Genomic DNA, 22,157 nt, shown 5'->3' with positions numbered 1-22,157 from the left:
AGGACTGAGTCCTGTGAGGGACTGAAGAATTCGCCTATATATATATATATAATAATACTTATTTCTTAACAACCACCCACAAAAAATTAGCAAACGTGAAACATATGATCTCCTCTTCCTATACTAAAAAAATGGTTTCTGAAATTCCGTATTTTAGCCATACCAACTTTATATTTAATTAAATGCGTAATAAAAGGTTGGTACTGAAACAGATATGCTGTAGCTATAGAAAGAGATTCTGTAACTACAGAATTACACAACAAAATGATAAAATAGAAAAATAAAAAAAACACAAAGAGTTAGTTTACGTGGTTTCAATATCCTTTCGGATATTACTAGTCCACGGAGTCACGCCCAAAGATAAAATTCATTAATAAAGTTTCTCAAAAATACAAAGTATTTGACTTAAACAAAAATTAGACTCCCTCTAATTTTATGTCGCAAGCTTGATGTATTTTCCACTTGATGAATGAACCTTGCTGAAACTTCAAGAACTTGAACTCCCTTCGATTTTCTTGAAGAGTTCTTGTGACAGTCAGACTCCCGTGATCCGCAGGGGGAAAGACGGGGTAAAGCTGTGCAATCCCACACTGCCTAAGGAAGGTCAAGTGTGATGATTCTAAGACTGTGTAGGTATGGGACTACACAGTTGAAGATGGCTTAAATGGATTGATGGGTACTACCTATGCCAACAAGATGCATCTTCTTTTCGATAGCCCATCACTTGAGAACTCCAAAGTTAAGCGTGCTTGACCTGGAGCACTCTGATGATGGGTGACTTCCTGGGAAGTTTTTCCAAGAAGCGTGCGAGTGAGGACAAAGCACGCTGGAAAGACTCGTGTTGGTTTGTAAGGCCAGTCGTCATTCCAGGAAGCAGCCATAGTGACGTGGGGCGTTACAAATGGTATCAGAGCCTTGACCCAGCCGGAAGTGTGGCCGACAGGGACGTCGGGCCTGTAAAGGGGGGTGATTGTGACAATCAGAATCCCGTGATCCGTAGGGGGAAAGACTGGGTAAAGCTGTGCAATCCCACACCGCCTGGGGAATGTCAAGTGTGATGATTCTAAGACTGTGTAGGTGTGGGACTACACAGTTGAAGATGACTTAAATGGATTGATGGGTACTACCTATGCCAACAAGATGCATCTTCTTTTCGGTAGCCCATCACTTGAGAACTCCAAAGTTAAGCGTGCTTGACCTGGAGCAATCTGATGATGGGTGACCTCCTGGAAAGTTTTCCCAGGAAGCGTGCGAGTGAGGACAAAACACGTTGGAAAGACTCGTGTTGGTTTGAAGGCCCAGTCGGCATTCCAAGAAGCAGCCATAGTGACATGGGATGTTATAGTACTTGTTGTACGTATCTGAACTGTCATTGCAAGATCCTATCTTCGGTTTTAATGAGGATCAATCTGATCCCATCTGTTGAAATCTGGTCATAAAAATTAGGTTGTCAAATAAAATCAACCAGATATAAAATAAATCAACATTTATTATTTGATTCATATGTTAAAAACTAAGTATATCGTCAAACCTTCTATAAATATAATAGATTGATATAATCAACTATTTCTATAATCAGAACATAAATGTGGATAGAATAAAAATGAAATAATCTTTTATTGAATGCCGAGATTACAAGAAATAAATTAAAAAATATTTTGTCAAATATAATTTGCCAAAAATAGAATTTACACTTTCAATCTTAATCTCCCAATTTGTAATAATATTATGTGAACATATAAAATTATTATGAGTGTACATGCATGTGTTGTGTGGAATAATATTGTATATTATTGTACAGGTCCATCCATTACTCAGGTGGGATCAACAACCAAAACCAAGATATATAATAATAAGATGTCTTCTCAGACTACTTATTTATTATTTTTTAAAAAAGAAAATTAGTTTAAAAAATGTAGCTTCCCGAAATTTTACTTAGTTAGCTAGATAGTAGTAGTTGTAGTATTTTAGATTTCGTGGATTTTTTTAGAGTCCAAGAACTTTACTTAGCTAGTTAGATAGTAGCATTATAGTATTTATAGCATTATCTTTGTAACTGTGGATTTTTGGTTCAGACCGGGAATTATTTGGACACTCATAGTAGTACTTATAGATTTTCTAAGTTTAACCTATAGTTTAAGAATATTAAGTTTAACCTAAGGTTTGATTATATGACTGATATTAAGGATAATATTTATTATACTATAAGGTTTAGATAAGAACCAATAGGATTTTAAGCACATGTTATGAATGGGTGATTAAGAATTAAGTATTTTGAGGATTAAATTTAATAAGAAGTAAAGTTTGAATGCTATAAGGTCAGTCAGCAGATTTGAATACGTTGATGGCTTAGTCAAGGTTGTTTACTCCATTAAAACTTAGCTAAAAATATGTAATTTCGTGTTTAATTAATCAGCGTGTGCCGATATATCGCAGCTATAGGGGGCGATATATCGCAGCATGTAGATACGGAAAACACGAGACGATGCACGACTGCCTCGGGCATACTGGCCCAGGCGATATATCGCCTACAGGGGGCGATATATCGCCTCCTTCAATGTATTCTGAAATGTTTTGAATTCATTTTCCATTCAGCCATTCAACTTCTTGATAAGTCCAGCATCTTTTTGAACGAGTCTTCAGCCTCTGCTGAACGATTATTCAAATTATTTTCACCTAAAAAGCTATTATTTTTATTCAAGTAAAATCAAGATCCTTTCATTCCTAAACTCTATACATAGGACCTAGTACCCAGCCATTATTCATCTTTTGCTCTAAGTTCAGAGGCTGCAAGTGCTAAGTGAGTGTGAGAGTGTAAACACTTGGTTTGGGGAAATCATAAGCTTGATCCTCATAAGCTTATCAAACACTTTGGGAAGTAAGGTTTTAGAGTATTTTGGTTTGTGGTGTAGATTGGTCTTACAAGTCTTTAAGGTAACCCAAAACTCTAGTTCATTGGTTTTATGTTATTTTCTTTCTCATAGCCTTCTACTCAGTCTTCTAACCTCATTCTTATTTTGGTTAGGAACTCTAAGTTCTTGAGCACATAAGTTTCGGTAAGTATGTTTTTCAATGGTTTAGTCTTCCCATTCCTTTTCATCTCTTTTTCTTCATTAGACTCACTCTTTTTCATAATGATTATTAGGAGTGTTCCAAAGTCCCAACACTGTCCACATATCCCGGTAACTTTGGTAAGGAAAATAGGGTAGAATCAATATGTTATATGCTTATGTTATCTTATGTTTTATGTTATTTGTATTATGATATGTATGTATGTATGTAGGCTTGGGCATATGACCCATATGACTAGCAAGACCCCAATAGATTATGGGCATATGACCTACTTAGCTAGTAGGACCCCACTAATCTCATGGGCATATGACTTGTCTAGTCTATGGGACCCCAAGTAATAATGGCCATTATAATAAGTGTTATGATATGTCTTTATGTTTATTATGAAATTTATGTTTATGACTATGTGTTAGATTTTCCTTGCTGGGCATTAGGCTCATTCCTTTTTGTTTTATGTGCAGGAAAATAGCTTTAGAGGCGGTAAGATTCGTGGACGCTTAGAGAATGTGTATCGGTGATGAATGGATTCAAGGAGTCGAGAGTTCGATTTCGAGGATGTAGTCTTTTAGTTATGGTTTACATGTATCTTTCCGCACTATTTATGTAATTTCTTTTCATTTCAATTAAGATATGTTTTCTTTTTAAAACAATGGGATCCCATATCCTAACTTAAATTTATGTAAGTTTTAACATTGGTTTTTTACAAGTTCCCAATAAAGATATGGTATTTTCGCAAATGTAAGTTTTATTAAGGATTTGTATGTATAGTTTCATTAATGGTCCAAAAGTCTAGAGTAGTGGGTCATTACAATTTTGGTTCAAACCGGGACTTAGTTGGAAACTCATAGCAATAGTTATGAATTTTATAAGTTTAACCTATAGTTTAAGAATATTAATTATAACATAAGGTTTGATTAATATTGCTGGTCCTAGGTGTATTATTTATTATAACCTAAGGTTTAGATAGAGCCAATAAGAATATGACACCTGTCATAAGCATGATTATTAGGGAATTAGAGTTTGTTATTTTATGGTTAGTTAAGAAAATTTTGGATTAGGTTGTTATTTAGATAATTAAATGGATTTTCACGTAACTTTAGGGTACTGTAACTTCCAACCTATTTTTGACCTAGTTATATTATGAATTTCGAAAAATAGTATTTCTAGCAAGTTGTAGATAATTGAATTAGCTTTCGAACGATATAAAGATGGTCTAAATCGGATTCCTACAACTCCAATTATATTAATTTTACTATAGGTGAGTCTAGAGTTATGAGATTTATGAAGTTAGAAGTTAGGATTCTATTTTTTTTATCTTAAATTTTTAAAACAAGCTTTGACTCCTTAGACCTACCTTTGAACAATTTGACCGAGTCCTAAGCCTTTGATTGAAGAATATTCATATATTTGCAATCACTACAACAAATGCAGGTAGTTGCGGCGAGGTCATTAGCGGCGGGCTCAGTCCGCCGCCATTGTAGAGGTTATTAGCGGCGGACTAGGCTATTCCGCCGCTAATAATATTTAATAAAAGTAAAATATAAATATGGATATTTATATTTTATTAGCGGCGGATGTACGATTATTAGCGGCGGACAGTCCGCCGCCAATACCCATAATAAAAAGCCCGGGAATTTTTCATTTATTATTAGCAGCGGGTAATTACTATTATTAGCCGTGGACTACCCGCCGCTAATAATATTAGCCGCGGACTACCCGCCGCTAATAATATTAGCCGCGGGTATTTACTATTATTAGCCGCGGACGGCCGCCGCTATTATTATTAGCGGCGGGTAATTACTGTTATTAGCCGCGGACTACCCGCCGCTAATAATAATATTAGCCGCGGGGGAATAATAATAGCGGCGGGCCCCGCCGCTAATTCTCTTGAGCAGTTTAAATTTTCCATGCATCCCTTCTTCTTCCCTCGCGTCTCTCATCCCTTCGTCAACTGTTCTCTCTTCTTCATCTCCAACGATTCTTCACAGTTGCAGAGAAGAATACATCCGAGACAAGTAAGTTTCTTGATAAAACTTAAACCATTTTCTTCTTCGTTGAGTTCTTCAATATGATTCTGAGTCTTACATCTTCTCTTAATCATTCTTAGTCTCATTGTCTCTGTTCTTGCTTTCTCTGTCAAATATGTCCAGGTTCAGGGCTCTCTGCTCGCACTGCAATCTGATTCTCTCTGGTTTAGCTGCTTTCTACAAAGGTAAGCAAGCAAACTCCATTTCCATTTTCATATTCTAATTCTCAGATTAATTTGTCTCTGTTCTTGCTTTTGCCATGGAAAATGTGTTGATATTTGCTTACTTTTTACGTTCATATTTCTTGTTCCACGTATTAGTGTTAGATTTTTTATTTGGTGCTTCTTAGATTTTTTTTAAAATTTTGCTCATATATGTTAGTGAGACAGCTATTGACAGATTTAGGAAATGTCTTATTCTCCTATCTCTTGTACTATATTTACAAAAAGAAGACAGGAAAAAAAAAAGTTTTTGGATTGAGATTGTGTGTGTTGTTTAAGGTCGGGGGGATTGAGATTTGTGGGTGGACCGGGGGCATGGGTTTGGGGTTGTGATGTCAGGAGGTTTCGAGGTTGGGGTTGTGGCTGAGTGATGAGGTTGGTAGGGTATTAGATTATTATCTGTAAATTTTGTGTATAAGGTTTTAAATATTGTATTGTGGAAATATTAATTATATTTCATAAAAGTATAAAAAATTAAGAATAAATATAGAAATTGATAATTATATTTTATAAAAGTATAAAAAATTAAGAATAAATAATTATATATATATAATAAATTATTTGTTGATTAATTTTTAATAATTTAATGAATTAAATAATAAAAGTTTGATATAATATTATCTAAATAAATAATTTAATTTAATTTGTTTATTGAATAATATTGTTAAATATAAATTACATGAATATAGAAATTGATAATAATATTTAATAAAAGTATAAAAAAATTAAGAATAAATAATTATATAAATAATAATTTAATTTTTTATTAATTTTTCATAATTTAATTTATTAAATTATAAAAGTTTGATATATTATTATTTAATTAAATAATTTAATTTAATTTGTTTATTGAATAATATTGTTTAATATATATTACATTAATATAAAAATTGATAATTATATTTAATAAAATTATAAAAAATTATGAATAAATAATAATTTATTTTTAATTATTTTTTATTAATTTAATTAATTAAATAATATCTAATTAAATTATATAATTTAATTTGTTTATTGAATAACATTATCCAATATTAAATAGTTATAAATTACATGAATATAGAAATTGATAATTATATTTAATAAAAGTATAAAAAATTATGAATAAATAATTATATAAATAATAACTTATTTATTGATTAATTTTTAATAATTTAATGAATTAAATAATAAAAGTTTGATATAATATTATCTAAATAAATAATTTAATTTAATTTGTTTATTGAATAATATTATCTAATATTAAATAGTTATAAATTACATGTAAATAGAAATTGATAATAATATTTAATAAAAGTAGAAAAAATTAAGAATAAATAATTATTTAAATAATAATTTAATTTTTGATTAATTTTTAATAATTTAATGAATTAAATAATAAAAGTTTGATATAATATTATCTAAATAAATAATTTAATTTAATTTGTTTAATTTAATTTCTATTCATGTCAAGTTTTTATTTCATATATTTGTTGGTAGCTTTCATTTATATCAGCAATAATAAATTTCTTTATATTTTTTTTTATGTAACTTATCCATATCATATTTTATACTTTCATAAACTTAATTCCTAGAATTTAGTTACTCAATGTAATTGATTTTATTATTTGAATTTAAATCAAACAAGTGCATGCATTTTAAGCACTTGCAAAAGTTAGATTAATAAATTGACTAAAATAAATATACTTGTTTATGTCATTGTTGTAAGTGGTATAGAAACACTTGTTTTATACTAGCTACTTTTGTGCTCTCTCCTTTAATCATCTTCAATGGTGAATAATGGTGTATTTTATACTAGCTACTTAGTTTTATATTATTTTGGTTTGAATTTTTTTCGTGTATCTTTTGGTATTAATTTTTTTTTTATCAGGACAGCGACACACCCATGACCCCGACACACACACGACCTTGGCACACCCTCAACAGGTGTGGATATATTTTTTGTAATTAATATCTTTTGTATTTTTTGAATAATTTATTTTGTATTTGTTTAGTGTATAATATTTGAGTTTTGAGTCCTTTAGTTAGTATCCTTGGTATGTAAATCTTGACATCTATTGTTAAGATATATGTGTTTGTTCTTACTTTATTTTTTAATCTTGGTATGTAAATAATTATAGGACTGTTTTGGTTAAAAATAAAATTTAAGTGATGATTTAAATTAATTTATAAAATATAATAATAGATGATTTATTATTAAGTAAAATATAGTGTTTTTGTTAATATTGAATAAAGAAGATTTAAACTTGATCAATCAGATTATTAGCACCCATATTTTCTTTATCACCATTTTCTTAATTATATAATATTAATTAAACTAAGTGCTAGAAAAATATACAAATTCAATTAAAATTAATTTAAATTTTAAAATATTTTTTTAATGTTTGAATCATTTTTAAATTTTAGTAATAAATTTTGAATTATTTTTTATTTTTAAAAAAATTGTAATTATTTTTTAAATTAAAATTGAAACAAACTAATTATATCACGTCTGTGTTACTCCATTGCCATTATTAACGGCCACACCAAATTTTTTGATCTACTTGTTAATTATTGTAAAAAAAAAATGTATTTAGTCAAATAAGTGAAAGCTTTTATACTACTAACTAACTTTCACCGCAACTTGATATTTTTAATAGGGAAACTAATTTTGTTTAGATTGTGAAATTTTTTGAAACAAATTTAAGATAGTTTATTTAATAAAAAATGTGAGTATAGAAAAAAAAAACAACAATAAGTGCATATTATCATGTTATTTTATTCTTTTTTCTCCTTTTTGCTTGAACATATATTATTATTATTATTATTATTATTATTATTATTTGTAAAAATAGAACAAAAAAATTAATTAGTAGTTAATTTATTTTCTTAGTATCGGTATGTTTGTGATTGATGGTTGTTGACTACAACCATCAATTACATGGATATCAGCACATAAATGATAAGTTTAAAATATTATTAATAAAATTTATGTAATTATTTAAAAATATAAATTAGTCTTAAAGTCAAATAATAATTAATTTATAAAATCATTATTATTATTATTACAAATTAAAAAATTATGAATAAATAATAATTTATAAATTACATGAATATAGAAATTGATAATTATATTTATTAAAAGTTTAAAAAATTAAGAATAAATAATAATTTGTTTTTTAATTAATTTATAATAATGTAATTAATTAAATAATAAAAGTTAGATATAATATTTAATAAAATTTTAATAAATAATAAATTAGTTTAGGAAAAAAAAATTAATTTGTTTATAAATAACATTATCAAATAAAACATCATAAAATAGCATAAGATATTATAATATTGCATAAGATTTCAAAAATGATAACAAATCTCCTTTGTTATCCATTTCCATTTACATTACTAAAACTCACACTCTTATAACACTTTAGATGGCGATTGACAAGACTTGGACAACATTGAGAAATCGTGGTTGTCAAGAATATTGGAATGGTCTGCAAGCTTTTTTGAGGATGGCGTCGGAACATAAAGATTCTGATGGAAGAATTAGGTGCCCGTGTGTGAGATGCAATAATAATAGATTTGAATCTTTGGATGTAGTTCGGGCACACGTATTCGATAGGGGTTTTCATCAAGCTTATGATAAGTGGATTTTTCATGGTGAGGTGGAAGAAATTGTTGCTGATGAGGTGGTTGATGAGAATGAAGACGATGAGATGATTCAAGTTGTGGAAGACTTCCTTTTACCGACAACTGAGGAAGTAGAAAGGGATCCCGGTGGGAGTCAGTATTATGACGAGTTATTTGAGGAGATTGAAGCGGAGTTGTATCCTGGCTGTGATTGGATTTCATCCCTGAACTTTTTAGCAAAGTTATTGCATCTAAAAGTTAGAGGGAAGATGCCTAACAACATATTTGATGAATTGCTAAAGTTGTTAAAGCTTGCATTTCCTAAGGAGAACAAAATCCCCGGATCGTACTACGAGGCGAAAAAGAGATTGAAAAAATTAGGGTTGGGATACGAGTCCATTCATGTGTGTCAGTATGATTGCTACTTATTTTACAATGAGCATGCATCTAAAGAGACATGTCCAGTATGCGGAAGTAGTAGATGGATTACTTCCGAAATGACGAAAGGAAAAAAAATGCCACACAAGGTGATGCGTTACTTTCCGTTGACCCCTCGGTTGAAAAGATTATACAGTTCAAGGATTACAGCAAAACACATGATATGGCATCACGCCGGGAAATCAAAAGATGAAGGGGTGATGCGACACCCGGTAGACGGCTCTGCGTGGAAGGACTTTGATGCCAAGCATCCTGATTTTTCAAGGGATCCCAAAAATGTTCGTCTGGGCTTAGTTGCTGATGGATTTAATCCATTTGGCAACATGAATCTTGCATACAGCATGTGGCCTGTGGTGTTGGCAAACTATAATCTGCCACCTTGGTTGTGCATGAAAGACAATTATTTCATGTTGACCCTCCTTATTCCTGGGCCAAAATCACCCGGTAAGGACATGGATGTATTTCTGAGACCATTGGTGGATGAGTTGAAGGATCTGTGGGTTAACGGAGTTGATACAAGAGATAGTACGACCAACAGGATGTTCAAGATGCGGGCAGCCCTTTTGTGGACAGTGAACGATTTTCCAGCTCGCAGTAGTTTGTCTGGATGGAGTGGTCAGGGATACAAAGCTTGTCCTACGTGTAATGAGGACACAACTTCCATCCAAGTGATCGGTAAAACTTCTTACGTTGGTCACAGAAGATTCTTGCCAAGTACTCATCGAATGAGAAGAGACAAAGAGTTCGATGGAGAAGTTGAGAGAAGACGTCCTCCGAGACGGTTTACTTGTGAGGATATACTAGAACAAGTTAATGCTCTTGCAGCGCAAGTTCCAGGAAAACATGTCCAGTTTGGGGGTGTGAAACGTAAAAGAGGAGTAGATGAAGGTAATTGGAGGAAAAAAAGTATTTTTTATGAGCTTGAGTATTGGTGTACAAACAAATTAAAACACAATATAGATGTCATGCATGTTGAGAAGAATGTGTGTGATAGTCTCCTTGGCACCATCTTAGACAGTGATAAATCTAAGGACACCACTAATGCCAGACATGATTTGAAAAAGATGGGTGTGAGAGAATCATTGTGGATTTATGAAGATGAGAATGGGAAGCTGATGAAGCCGCACGCTCCTTATGTGTTAACTCCGGCGCAGAGGCAACAGTTTTGTCAGTTTATAAAAGGAGTTAGATTTCCAGATGGTTTTTGTTCAAATTTGAAGAAGAAAGTTTCTGAGAATGATACAAATATTCTTGGGTTGAAGTCACACGATTGTCATGTGATAATGCAACGATTACTTTCGCTCGGTGTTCGTAAGCTTCTTCCAAAATCTATATCGACCACTATTGCAGAATTGTGCAATTTCTTCAGGCAAATATGTTCGAGGACTTTAAATGTTAAAGATATGGAGGAAGCACAAAATGATCTTATTCAGATATTGTGCAAGATGGAGTTCATTTTTCCTCCAGCTTTTTTTGACATAATGATTCATTTGGTATTGCATTTGCCAGAAGAAGCAATATTGGGTGGTCCGGTATTTATGAGGTGGATGTATCCTTTTGAAAGATACATGAAAAAATTAAAGAATTATGTGGGAAATAAAGCTCGCCCTGAAGGGTCGATCGCCGAAGGCTATGTTGCAGACGAGGCTTTGACCTTTTGTTCAATGTATTTCAAAGGCATTGAAACAAGATTTAACCGTCTTGATCGAAATGAAGATGCAACTTATATCCCACGAAATCTTGCAGTTTTCCAATCTCAATGTCGTCCACTCACAAAGGGAACTTTGAAGACTCTCGATCATAAGACTCGTGAAATAGCTGAGTGGTTCATACTTGAGAATTCTCCTGAAATTGAGCCTTATTTAGAGTAAGTTTATTCTCTTATAAATTAGAACATGTGTGGTTATTATCATTTTTTTGTTATCAAGAATTGTAACACTATTCTAATTAACAGTGAACACCTACAAGAGATTAAACAAAAATACCCAGATGGTGATCATGATCGTTTGCATAGGAAAAATTTTCGTTCGTGGTTTCATAAAAAGGTAGCTTTGAACTTTGAACTTTGAACAGTGATTTTATTAATGATATATTTTGTGAATCTAATATCATTCTATGTATTTAGATATATGACCTGCACAAGCTTGGGTCTTTGGATAACGGTGATGAACTGTTAGCTTTAGCATCTGGGTCAGATCATTTGTCAACATTTTACCAAGGTTGTATAGTCAATGGTGTTCGATTTATTGCACACGATCGAGACAAAAAGCGCACCACACAGAATAGTGGAGTGTCGGCTGCCGGAACAGAAGGTTTTAATTTTTACGGCACGCTTGAAGAAGTGGTGATACTTTCTTTCACTGGTGCATATTCAGTGGCATTATTTCGGTGCAAATGGTTTAATACAAATCCAATAATGAAGAAAACAGTCATTGAAAATAATGTCACTAGTATAAACGTCAATGGCGAATGGTACAAAGATGAGCCGTACATACTTGCTACTCAAGCTAAGCAAGTTTTCTATCTCGATGATTTACTTAGAGGTCGTGATTGGAAAGTTGTAGAAGATGTGAATCATCGACAGATTTGGGACATTAAGGACAATTCTGATGAGGTTAATGATGTTATTGATGTTGTACATGAAACAAGTTCATCAAATTTTTTGTTGACTGTGGACCTCGGAGAGTTGATTATGCAATCTGATCAACCTGCTGCATATGTTGGAGCTGATGAAGATGGTGACGACGAAGCTGATATGTCAGAACATGAGGACGTTGCAGATGCAGAAGATGAATTGGTTGTTGAACTTTGTGAAGATGAAAATGTGTCTCCGATTACTGATGGAAATGATAGTGATTACTCTGTTTAGTTTTTTTCTATTTGTGTAACAGAACTATGTATTTAAATATAATGAAGTGTTTTTTTGTAATTATAATATAAGATATTTGAGCTTTGTGAAGATGAAAATGTATCTCCGATTACTGATGGAAATGATAGTGATTACTCTGTTTAGTTTTTTTCTATTTGTGTAACAGAACTATGTATTTAAATATAATGAAGTTTTTTTTGTAATTATTATTATTATGAATTCAATGTGATATACTTCTATTTAATGCTAATTACTAACTAATAAATTTTAAATTGAAGTATAATGTCAGCTGATATAGCTACTTATCATGGCAGAGATGGTGGGGGGTCAAGACCCGCCAGATCCTTCTAGGGTACCAACATCTTGCGAGTCAGGTTAAATATTGCATATCAAAATTATTTTTAGAAATTATATTGTTAGATAAATATAACATCAATACTAATACTGATTATTGTTAATAAATTTTAAAGCCCTGTCGACGAGAAGAAAAGGTCGTGGCCCTGCTAGTAATAATGTTCTTGAAGAACGAAGGAAAAAAGCTGGGAAACCATTGGATCTAGAGCTTGATCCTGTGACCAACAAAGTGGTTGGGTAGGAGGATCAAGCTTTTATTCGCATGTTGGGAACTCTAGTTTCCATGTTGTGTCCGGGGCATTATTTGGATTTTGCTGATGTACCTCAACAGTTTAAGGATCAAGTGCTTGATCGTATGAGGGTAAAAAAATTACAAATCTTGTACTTTTCATTATTTAATTCCATTATTTACAAGTTATCTAATATTTTTTTTCCTAATGCAGTATTACTATAATATAGACGGTCATCCACAACGTGAGTCAGTTCTGGCAACTCTCAACAAGGAGATGGGGGAAAGATATCGCGAGAGAAAGAACTATAGACATAGACACTTCAAAAATCATTATGCTGGACCAGAAGATTTGGAGAATGTCCTCTCTAAGCCACCTAACCATTGCACTAAGGAGGCTTGGAAGCTTATTTGTGAAATGTTTTTGAGCGAAAGATTTTTGGCTCGTTCCGCTAAAAATCAAGTAAACAGAAGACAAATGAAGTATGTAACAACACAAGGCACAAAGTCGTTGGCAGCTAAGCGTCACGAATATGTAAGTGAAGATGTTAATTTAATTTTATAAAATAACACATTCTGAAACATTTTGTTTACATTTGTATAGGAGAACCCGACTGCGCATGTTGTTGATACTTGGAGGGATGCTCATATGAGAAAATCGACAAAATCTTTTGTCAATGAGGCAGCTCAACAAGATTATGTAAGTGTATATTATTGTTTTCTTGTTTCTAATTTTTATAATGTTTATAATGTTTCTAATTTTTGTTTATAATGTTATCTTTATACAGGAAAAAATGGCGGCTGAGGTTGAGAGGTCACAGAATGAGAGGCAAAGTCAACAGCAGAGTGAGGCATCTCTAAATGTATTTGGTGTTGATTCGTCCCCGGTCGATCAATACGAGATACTAAGTAAAGTACTCGGGGAGAGATCTGACTACCAAAGAGGAGTGGGTTATAGGGCGAAAGGGAAGGCAAAAAAGACATCCTCTAGCTCTACAGATCAAAGTCAGTCCCAAGCAAATACTGCTGCTTCGCCTAATGAAGATATGAGAGTTATGGCTTTGCTGGTGAAGGCAATTCGTGAGACATTTGAGACTTCGACAACTGTGCATCCCAGTAAACTATATAACCCAATGTTTGACAGTTTTCTGCAGAGGCATTTGCCACCACAATCCGAAGGTGCTTCGTCTTCTCAGTCTCCGTCATAGCAGTATCATCCTCCTTCACAGCAGTATCAGCCTCCTTCACAGCAGTATCAGACTCCTTCACAGCAGCAGTTCCAGCCTCCTTCACAGTATCCGCCGCAGCAGCTGTACCAGCCTCATCCAATGTATCCGCCACATATGTCGTCGCAACAACCTCCTCAGTATCAAAACCAATACATATTTGGACCCCATTCTCAGTCTCCTCCACAATATTTTAGTTTTACCGATTTTCCAGGAGGATCGATGCAGCCTCCGCCACAGCCACAGCCTCGAGATCTGTTTGGGGACCTCACGCTCGGACGATCATCACAACCACCATATATTCCTTCACCGCCACCGCCACCGCCACGGCCGCCACAGCCACCGCCATCGTCACAGCCATCGTCCTCACAGCCAGACCAAAATGTTGAAGATGAGGACAATTTTAATATTAATCTTAATGATTTTCTTTAGTTACTAGTTTATATATTTGGACTGAATTAATACTTTATTTATTTTTAATGACTATAGTGATATTTAATAGGTTGATAAATATTAAAACTATTTATATTAATTTTAATGTTAGTTATGTTTAAATTAATTAAATGTTTATTTTTATTAAATTATATTATAAATTATTTTTAAAAATAATTAAATTTAATAAATATTAATTTATTAATTTATTTAAAATTTAATTTAAAAAAATTTATAAATACAATAATAGCGGCGGACCCCGCGGCTAATACTAATGCATCGGACATAGTTATTAGCGGCGGGTTCCGCTGCTAATGTCCGCCGCTAATAATTGATTATTAGCGGCGGGTGCGTCAGTCCGCCGCTAATAATCATTATTAGCGACACTTTTTTAGGCGCGGGGTATTAGCAGCGGAGGCCCGCCGCTACAGTATATTAGCGGCGAATGTGGCATTTATTAGCGGCGGAGTCCCCCGCCGCTAATAATAGAATTTGTTGTAGAGAATTAAATTCATTATTTTTATTCAAAGCCAAAAAGAAGATCTTTATTCCTAGAACTCTATAAATAAGACTTAGAACCTAGCCCTTCCATTCACTCTTCAATTGTGATCAGACTCCAAGGTGCTAGTGAAACCTTAAGAGTGATAAACACTTGGGTTGGGAAAAAGCTTTGTCATTCTTAAGCTTTATCAAACACTTGGGAAGTGAGGATTAGAGTGTTTCGATATTGGAGTTAGACCAATGCATAAGGTCAACTGAGGTACCCTTATTCTTAAGTTCAATTCTGTTTGGTTCCTTAGTTTCTTTAGTGTTTTTAGTTTCCATTCAAGTTCTAACTTTTGTTATGGTTTGGTGGTTAGTTTTTAAGTTCTTTGAACTTAGGTTGTCTTTTCGGTAAGTTTCCTCTTGGCAGTTTAGTTATATTCCATTCATCTCTTTCCTTTAGAAATACTCACCATTTTTATTGCTAGTTTTAGGAGTATTCCAAGTCCCACATTTCTTCTTAATCATCCCAGTGTTGGTAAGGAAAATTAGATAGTTTAGTATTATGATCTAGTTTATGTAATGTATGATATAGTTTATGTTTGTATGACCTAACATTTCAAGTACAATAAAAGGGGTAAGTGTCTCTGGACCTAAGGTGTCCAATGATGTATGACGGACTATGTCTGGTAGGCTTGGTTGCCAAAACTTTATGACGAACCTATGTTTGGTGTATGACGGACTTTTGTCCGAGGCTTAATTGCCACCCCTGTATAAACACTTATCTTTTTATTATATCTGACTTGTTATTTATAGTTATGATTATGATATATGACCTATAGTTATGATTTATGACCTATGATTTATGATCTATGACCTATGACCTATGACTTATGACTTAGAGTATGACCTGTGATCTATGACTTAGATTTATGATTTAGAATTATGACTTAAGATATGATATGATCTAGATGCTTGTGTTTGTATGACTTTGGCGAATATATGTTATGTTTGATTATATGACTAACCCTTGTTTGTATTTTCCTTACTGGGCTTAGAAGCTCACTCCTTATGATGTTGTTATTTCAGGAAATTAAGGATAGAAAGAGCGGTGGCGAGTGGGACCTAAGAGCTTCGTGATGTATTCGTTGGGGACCATATAGTCGAGCAAGATTAAGTGAGCCAAATTATTTATTTATTTTCAAGTTTGTTTTATTTAAATGTTGCTCATTTTTATGTTAAAGACAAGTATTTTATTTTTATAAAACCATGGATCCGTGTATTTATTTTTTTAAGTTTTTATTAAATAAAAGAGCAATATTTACGATTATGACCCAACGCTGTGTTCTCGGTAGTCTATGAGAAATTAGGGCGTTACAAAAAAAATAGGTATATATATATATAACTAGGTATAAGCAGCGTATAATGTACGCTTGCTTAGTTTTAAAGTTGTAAACAATGTCTATAATTTTAATAAAAACTGGTTCACTTGTTATAAAAAAAAATATATATATAATAGAATGAATTATAGTTCTATAATATATATAAACATTTATATCAATAATCTCTAGATATATGACATCTAAACACAATATTGACATATATATATATGGCTACATGACATATATATAATGCAATAATATTTAAGATAAAACAAACTATTACACAAATTTATAAGATAAAAAATGATAGGTATGCCTTTATTATTTTTAAATAAATATGATTTAATTATTTAAATTATCATAAAAGATCTAAAAAATATCATATTATAATTAATTTTTTGTTGTTGTTTAAGTTTATGTTTGTCCTAGTTTTTGAATTTGGTAGTGACAAAAAAGATTATATGTTATATGATTAATATAACATTAAGTTTAAGTTTAATTAAATTTTATTTAAGTTATAAAATTTATGGTTTTAATATTTTAAATAATTATCATTGTAAAATATCTCAAAAATATCCTATTTAAATTTGTTTAATTATTCATTTATTTAATTTTATTTAAGTTTAAGTCTGTACGCTCTAATTCTCCACGGGCTATTAGCGAGCTGAGGTATGGCATAATTATATCAGCCACGTGGATGCCACATGCCCAGAGCTGCTGTCGCCAGCTCCCACCTCTTTAGCTCGAGGTAACCAAAGGCTTACTAAGGGTACTAAGGAGCCGGGTCAGAGGTATAGACACCGCGGGTTAAGAAGACATCCAGCTCGAGGTACGAGCTTGAGTTGGAAGCTGTGACCCTTTATAAAGTCAACCACGCAATGTAAACGTACATATATCAGACATCACGTGTCTGATATATCCCTGAATTCTCGGACACGCAGTATAAACGTGCATGTTCAGGCATCCACGACTGGGTTGGGCCGTGCGACCCATTATCCCCCTTACCTATTGATTAGACCACATTTCATTTGTCAGGTTTTAGGAATTAATCATGAATGTCATAGAAGTGACATGATGGGTAAGAAGGTCACGGGATGGCCCCCCTTGCCAACCCCCAGGTGCCCTCTCCTATAAATATGGAGACCCTGGGAGTTGCAAAGGGTTGGACTCTATGGTGTAAATTAATACCCTGTAGAGAATACTAGAAAAATAGCAATAATATTGGCTGATGGAGAATGATTTTAACCTTTGAACCACCTAAAAAAGTATTTGTATCACCGTTTTATTTTAAGATCATTCATCTGTTACGGTTCATTACTTAGCACTAATCCCATTCTCTTATTCTATTAATTACATGTTGGCGAAAAACCGCGTCAACAAAGTCATATTTAAAATCTATCGTTAAATATAAGAATATTCTGTTAAATATAAGAATATTTCGTTAAAGTTAAAAGAAAAGAAATAAAAAACCGTTAAAACCAAGAATTTTCGTTATCCACACACTTTATATAGAAGAGATATCACATGGACCATGCGTATATATTTTTTTTTTGGATATTATATACTTTTTCTTATTATATAGAGATTTATGTTAGAGACGAAATGTTATCTATATATATATTCTATATAATAAGTGTGTAAATAATGGAAATTCTTGGTTTTAACGGTTTTTTATTTTTTTAATGTTAACTTTAACGGAATATTCTTATATTTAAGAGAATATTCTTATATTTAACGGTAGTTTGTAAATATTTAAACTTAAATAAATTAAAATAGGATATTTGTTTAGATATTTTACAATGATAATTATTGAAAAATAATAAATAATTAAACAAATTAAAATAAGATATTTTTCAGATATTTTACAATGATAATTATTTTAAAATAATAAATAATTAAACAAATTAAAATATGATATTTTTTGAGATACTTTACAATGATAATTATTTAAAAATAATCAAATTTACAATGAATTAGCAACTTGCTTTTTTTTTAAACTAGCAAGAAACTTAAATTTAAAATCCATGTATAATATTTAATATTACATTAAACATATAATATATAATTTCTTATTGTCACTCCCAAATTAAAAAACTATAACAAACATAAACTTAAACAAAAATAAATAAATTATTTAATTAAAATAAAATATTTTTTTGAAATTTATATGACATTAATTTAAATTTAATAAAAATAATTAATAAATTTTATAAATAAAGCTAAATAAACATGCATATTGCGTGTTGTTTGTATCTAGTATATATATATATATATATATACTAGGTAAAAATAATGGGCAATGCATGTTTGCCTAGTTTTAAAGTTATAAACATGCTTATTCAAACATGTATTTATTTTTATTATTTTTTAATTATCTTATAAATTTTAAATAAATAAACAACATCATAAAAATAAATAAAATATGTTCAATATATTATATGACATAAACATATTAAAAAATTAGGGCAAAACATTGTCTATAATTTTAATAAAAACCGGTTCACTTTTTTTCGATATATAATAGAATGAATCACAGTTCTATAGTATATATAAATATTTATATCAATAATCTCTACATATATGACATCTAAACACAACATTAACATAAATTGTTACACCCGGATTTCGAGCTATGTTAATTGTGACCTCGAAAGTTGGATTTGCAAATCAGTGGACTCATAAGGTTGGAAACATGCTCCAGGATTGTATGTCGAGCTTGCAGGATATAGACGACTTCGAGTATGGTGACCTCGAAGTATTCATGATCTCGGAACACACTCATCTTCAGGGACGACTTCGGATCGGGGGTGCCGAGCTCGACGCACGTACGATCTCGAAAGTCATGTGGCCTCGGGAGAAGTTTCTAGCTCGATAGATGACGGGAAACCTGGGAGGCTAAAGCCTTAGAGATACGCGATAACCACCTTGAATATCTACAAATGTTATTAATATGAGATGTAATCCTCATTTATTATTGTAAATCCCCAAGAATCGTGGGATATTATTTGATCAGTTATACGTCTCCTGGTCTTCAGGGGACGTTTCCTTTTATATCTGATTATAGGCATTTAAAGCCATAAATGTTATTTATACAAAAAGAGTAACTACCCAAAATATGTGGGATAGTATTCTTTAGCCTTCTCTATAAATAGAGAGGCCATGCACCATTGTAAATGACCGAAAATCTGATCATTGAGAGAAAACTCTGGAGAATTCATTCTTGAAGAATTCCTAGAGATAATCTTGAGTTTAATAACAAAGACTCGTGGACTAGGAAGATTTAACTGCTGAACCACGTAAAAATCGTGTGTTTACATTGTTTTATTTCAATCGGCCATTTTCAGTTATTGTTTACGTGCTCTTCTTTCATTTTTTGACGAAAAACGGCGTCAACAGTTTGGTGCTTTCATTGAGAGCCTTAAGCGTTCATCCCTGAAAAAATCATGGCCACAAACAATCAGAACACCCCTGATGAAAACTACCCAAGGCGTCCTGGAAAACAACCAATGGAGAACCCGGATGCTGAGGAGAGAAGTGGGTCCTCTGATTCCCGGGGACCACCGCCTCCGCCAAGGGATGAGGATATGTACTACAATCCCGAGTGTTACGTTCCTATTGTAGAACTGGAAAACCGGCAGTTGAAACAGCTGTTGGCAGAGGCCAACAAATGGAATGAGGAGTTGACTAGGCTAGCCGCAGAGGCGCAGGTGGCTCAGCCCCCGCCTCCGCGTGAAAACCAAGTCCCTCCTCCAAGGGACGTGCATGTTCCTCCCTGGAGGCCCCGTGGACGTCCACGAAAGGATGCTGCCACAAGGAGGCCGACTCAACCTTCGGTGCCAGCAGAGCCATCTGCTCCTCCTAGGCCTCAAAGGAGTACCCGAGCTCGGGTCCCGCCTAACTCGCCTGTGGAAATGCCTGCAGGAACTGAGAATAACTGAACCCCTGCAGAGGCTCGGACTCAGGTACCTGGTAGCGCACCGAATGCGACTGACCCATCTCGGGCAAATTCAGGACCCTCTAGGCAGCGACAAGGGTGGCAACCACCGTCGCCTATACAGTTCCCTCCGTCACCCATAAGATATCCTTCGCCGCCCCGCAGAAACGCTCAACCTGCTCGAGACTAGGATCAAGGGCGTGTAGGGAATGGACAAGGGAACAGGGAGACTTTCCAGGAGCGGAGAGGTGCTCCATCTGAGAAAATTCAGACGTCTCGGTCTCGCACCGCGGAGACGAGGTGACGTGGAAAGAATCCATCTCGAAATAACCGAGCAATGAGTTTTACCAGTGAAGATTCCGGAGATACCAGGTCGGTCAGTAATCATGACCGAGGTCATAAGAATACTGGAAGTCACAAGAATCTTCCCGACCTGCGCAATCATCTGAATCAGAATCGGGGGAATGGAGATCAAACAAATCCGGACCTGAGGGATCGCTTGGATAGGCGTAGAGATCCCTCGCGGAGACGCGAGCCTGGAATTACGATCAATGACAGTCAATTCCAGACAGCACCTCCTACTGACCCAGTCCAAGAAAGAATCGATCAGCTCGAAAGAGCCTTTAGGCTTTTGAAGAATGAACGGGGAAATGGTCGATACGAGGACTCTGATGAGGAGCTCGAGCCGTTTGCTCCCCATATTTCTGACACTCAATTTCCTCAAGGATTTTGCATTCCTCACGTCCCTACGTTCGAAGGAAAGACCGACCCGTGTAGTCACCTGAGCACGTTCAACACGATCATGAGAGCCAGTAACGTGGGTTACGAGCTCAGGTGCATGTTGTTTCCAACATCATTGGCTGGTCCTGCCAAAAGTTGGTTCAAAAAGTACAAGAGACACTCGATAACCTCATGGGAGCAGTTGTCCAAAGACTTTAAGAAGCAGTTCAGAGCAATGGTAGGGGTCAGACCAGAAGCATCCACCTTAACTAACGTCCGGCAGCAACCGGGTGAAACATTTAAGAGTTACTTGACAAGATTTAATCTGGAAGTAGCCCGAGCACGGGATGTGGATGACAGTGGGCACCTCATGGCTATTCGAGCTGGCGTATTACCGGGAAGTGCCCTTTGGGAAGATATGCAAGGGAAACCGGTAAGGTCGATAACCGAGTTTAACAGACGAGCGCAGAAGTTTGTCAATGTAGAGGAAGCGAGGTCGACGCTCAAAGCGACCTCCCAGTCCGAAACTACAACGATAAACATCAACTCTGCCTCAACCTCGGCGGATCCAGCGGCATCAAAGCCTGCCTCGGAGAACCCATCCAAGAGGAAAAAGAACGAAGGAAGTAATCCCGAAGCTGAGGGAGGAAAGAAAAAGAAAGGAGAGAGGTATTTCCCCGTGTATAAAGTGCATACCGAGCTCAACGAGTCTCGGGAAAACATATACCTGGCTAATGAAAACCAGGTCCCTTTCAGGCGTCCGGACCCAATGAGAAATCAGAAATCCAAGAGGGATTCCAGTAAGTATTGCCGGTTCCACAGAGACACCGGGCACACAACTGATGAATGTCGACAACTGAAGGACGAGATCGAAGGGTTGATCTCGAGAGGTTACTTCCGGCAGTATGTCAAAAACCAGAATACTGGTCAGACGGCCGCAAGCCAGAGAGTAGTCGCGCCTCCGACGACACAAAATAATAACTCTCGATCTCGGGAAGAGGACAGGCCCCCCCTGATAGATGGAGAGGACGTAATAACCATCTCGGGAGGGCCTCATCTCGCAGGAGGAGGCAGGAATGCCCAAAAGAGATATGTTAACGAGCTTAAGACAGGGGACGAGTCTCCTTATGAACCCGAACCTAGGGCACCTAAAAGCCAGAG

The 22,157-nt window shown here is 34.1% G+C and overlaps 2 protein-coding genes across 2 annotated transcripts; both read left to right on the top strand.

Annotated features, from left to right (window-relative positions):
• Positions 1-12,721: 12,721 nt before the first annotated feature.
• On the top strand, positions 12,722-13,426 carry LOC133829655 (uncharacterized). Its single transcript, XM_062259397.1, has 2 exons — positions 12,722-12,951; positions 13,034-13,426. The coding sequence occupies exons 1-2, from the start codon at positions 12,853-12,855 to the stop codon at positions 13,382-13,384; spliced, it is 450 nt and encodes a 149-aa protein (XP_062115381.1). The 5' UTR covers positions 12,722-12,852; the 3' UTR covers positions 13,385-13,426.
• Positions 13,427-13,447: 21 nt separating this feature from the next.
• On the top strand, positions 13,448-14,027 carry LOC133830496 (uncharacterized). The gene is made up of 2 exons (XM_062260482.1): positions 13,448-13,519; positions 13,608-14,027. The coding sequence occupies exons 1-2, from the start codon at positions 13,469-13,471 to the stop codon at positions 14,025-14,027; spliced, it is 471 nt and encodes a 156-aa protein (XP_062116466.1). The 5' UTR covers positions 13,448-13,468.
• The last annotated feature ends 8,130 nt before the right edge of the window (positions 14,028-22,157 follow it).

The sequence above is a fragment of the Humulus lupulus genome, chromosome 4, assembly GCF_963169125.1.
Source record: "Humulus lupulus chromosome 4, drHumLupu1.1, whole genome shotgun sequence".
In the NCBI taxonomy this organism is placed as follows: Eukaryota; Viridiplantae; Streptophyta; class Magnoliopsida; order Rosales; family Cannabaceae; genus Humulus; species Humulus lupulus.
Note: the sequence above shows the minus strand (reverse complement) of the source record. Positions and strands in the feature narration are given on the sequence as shown.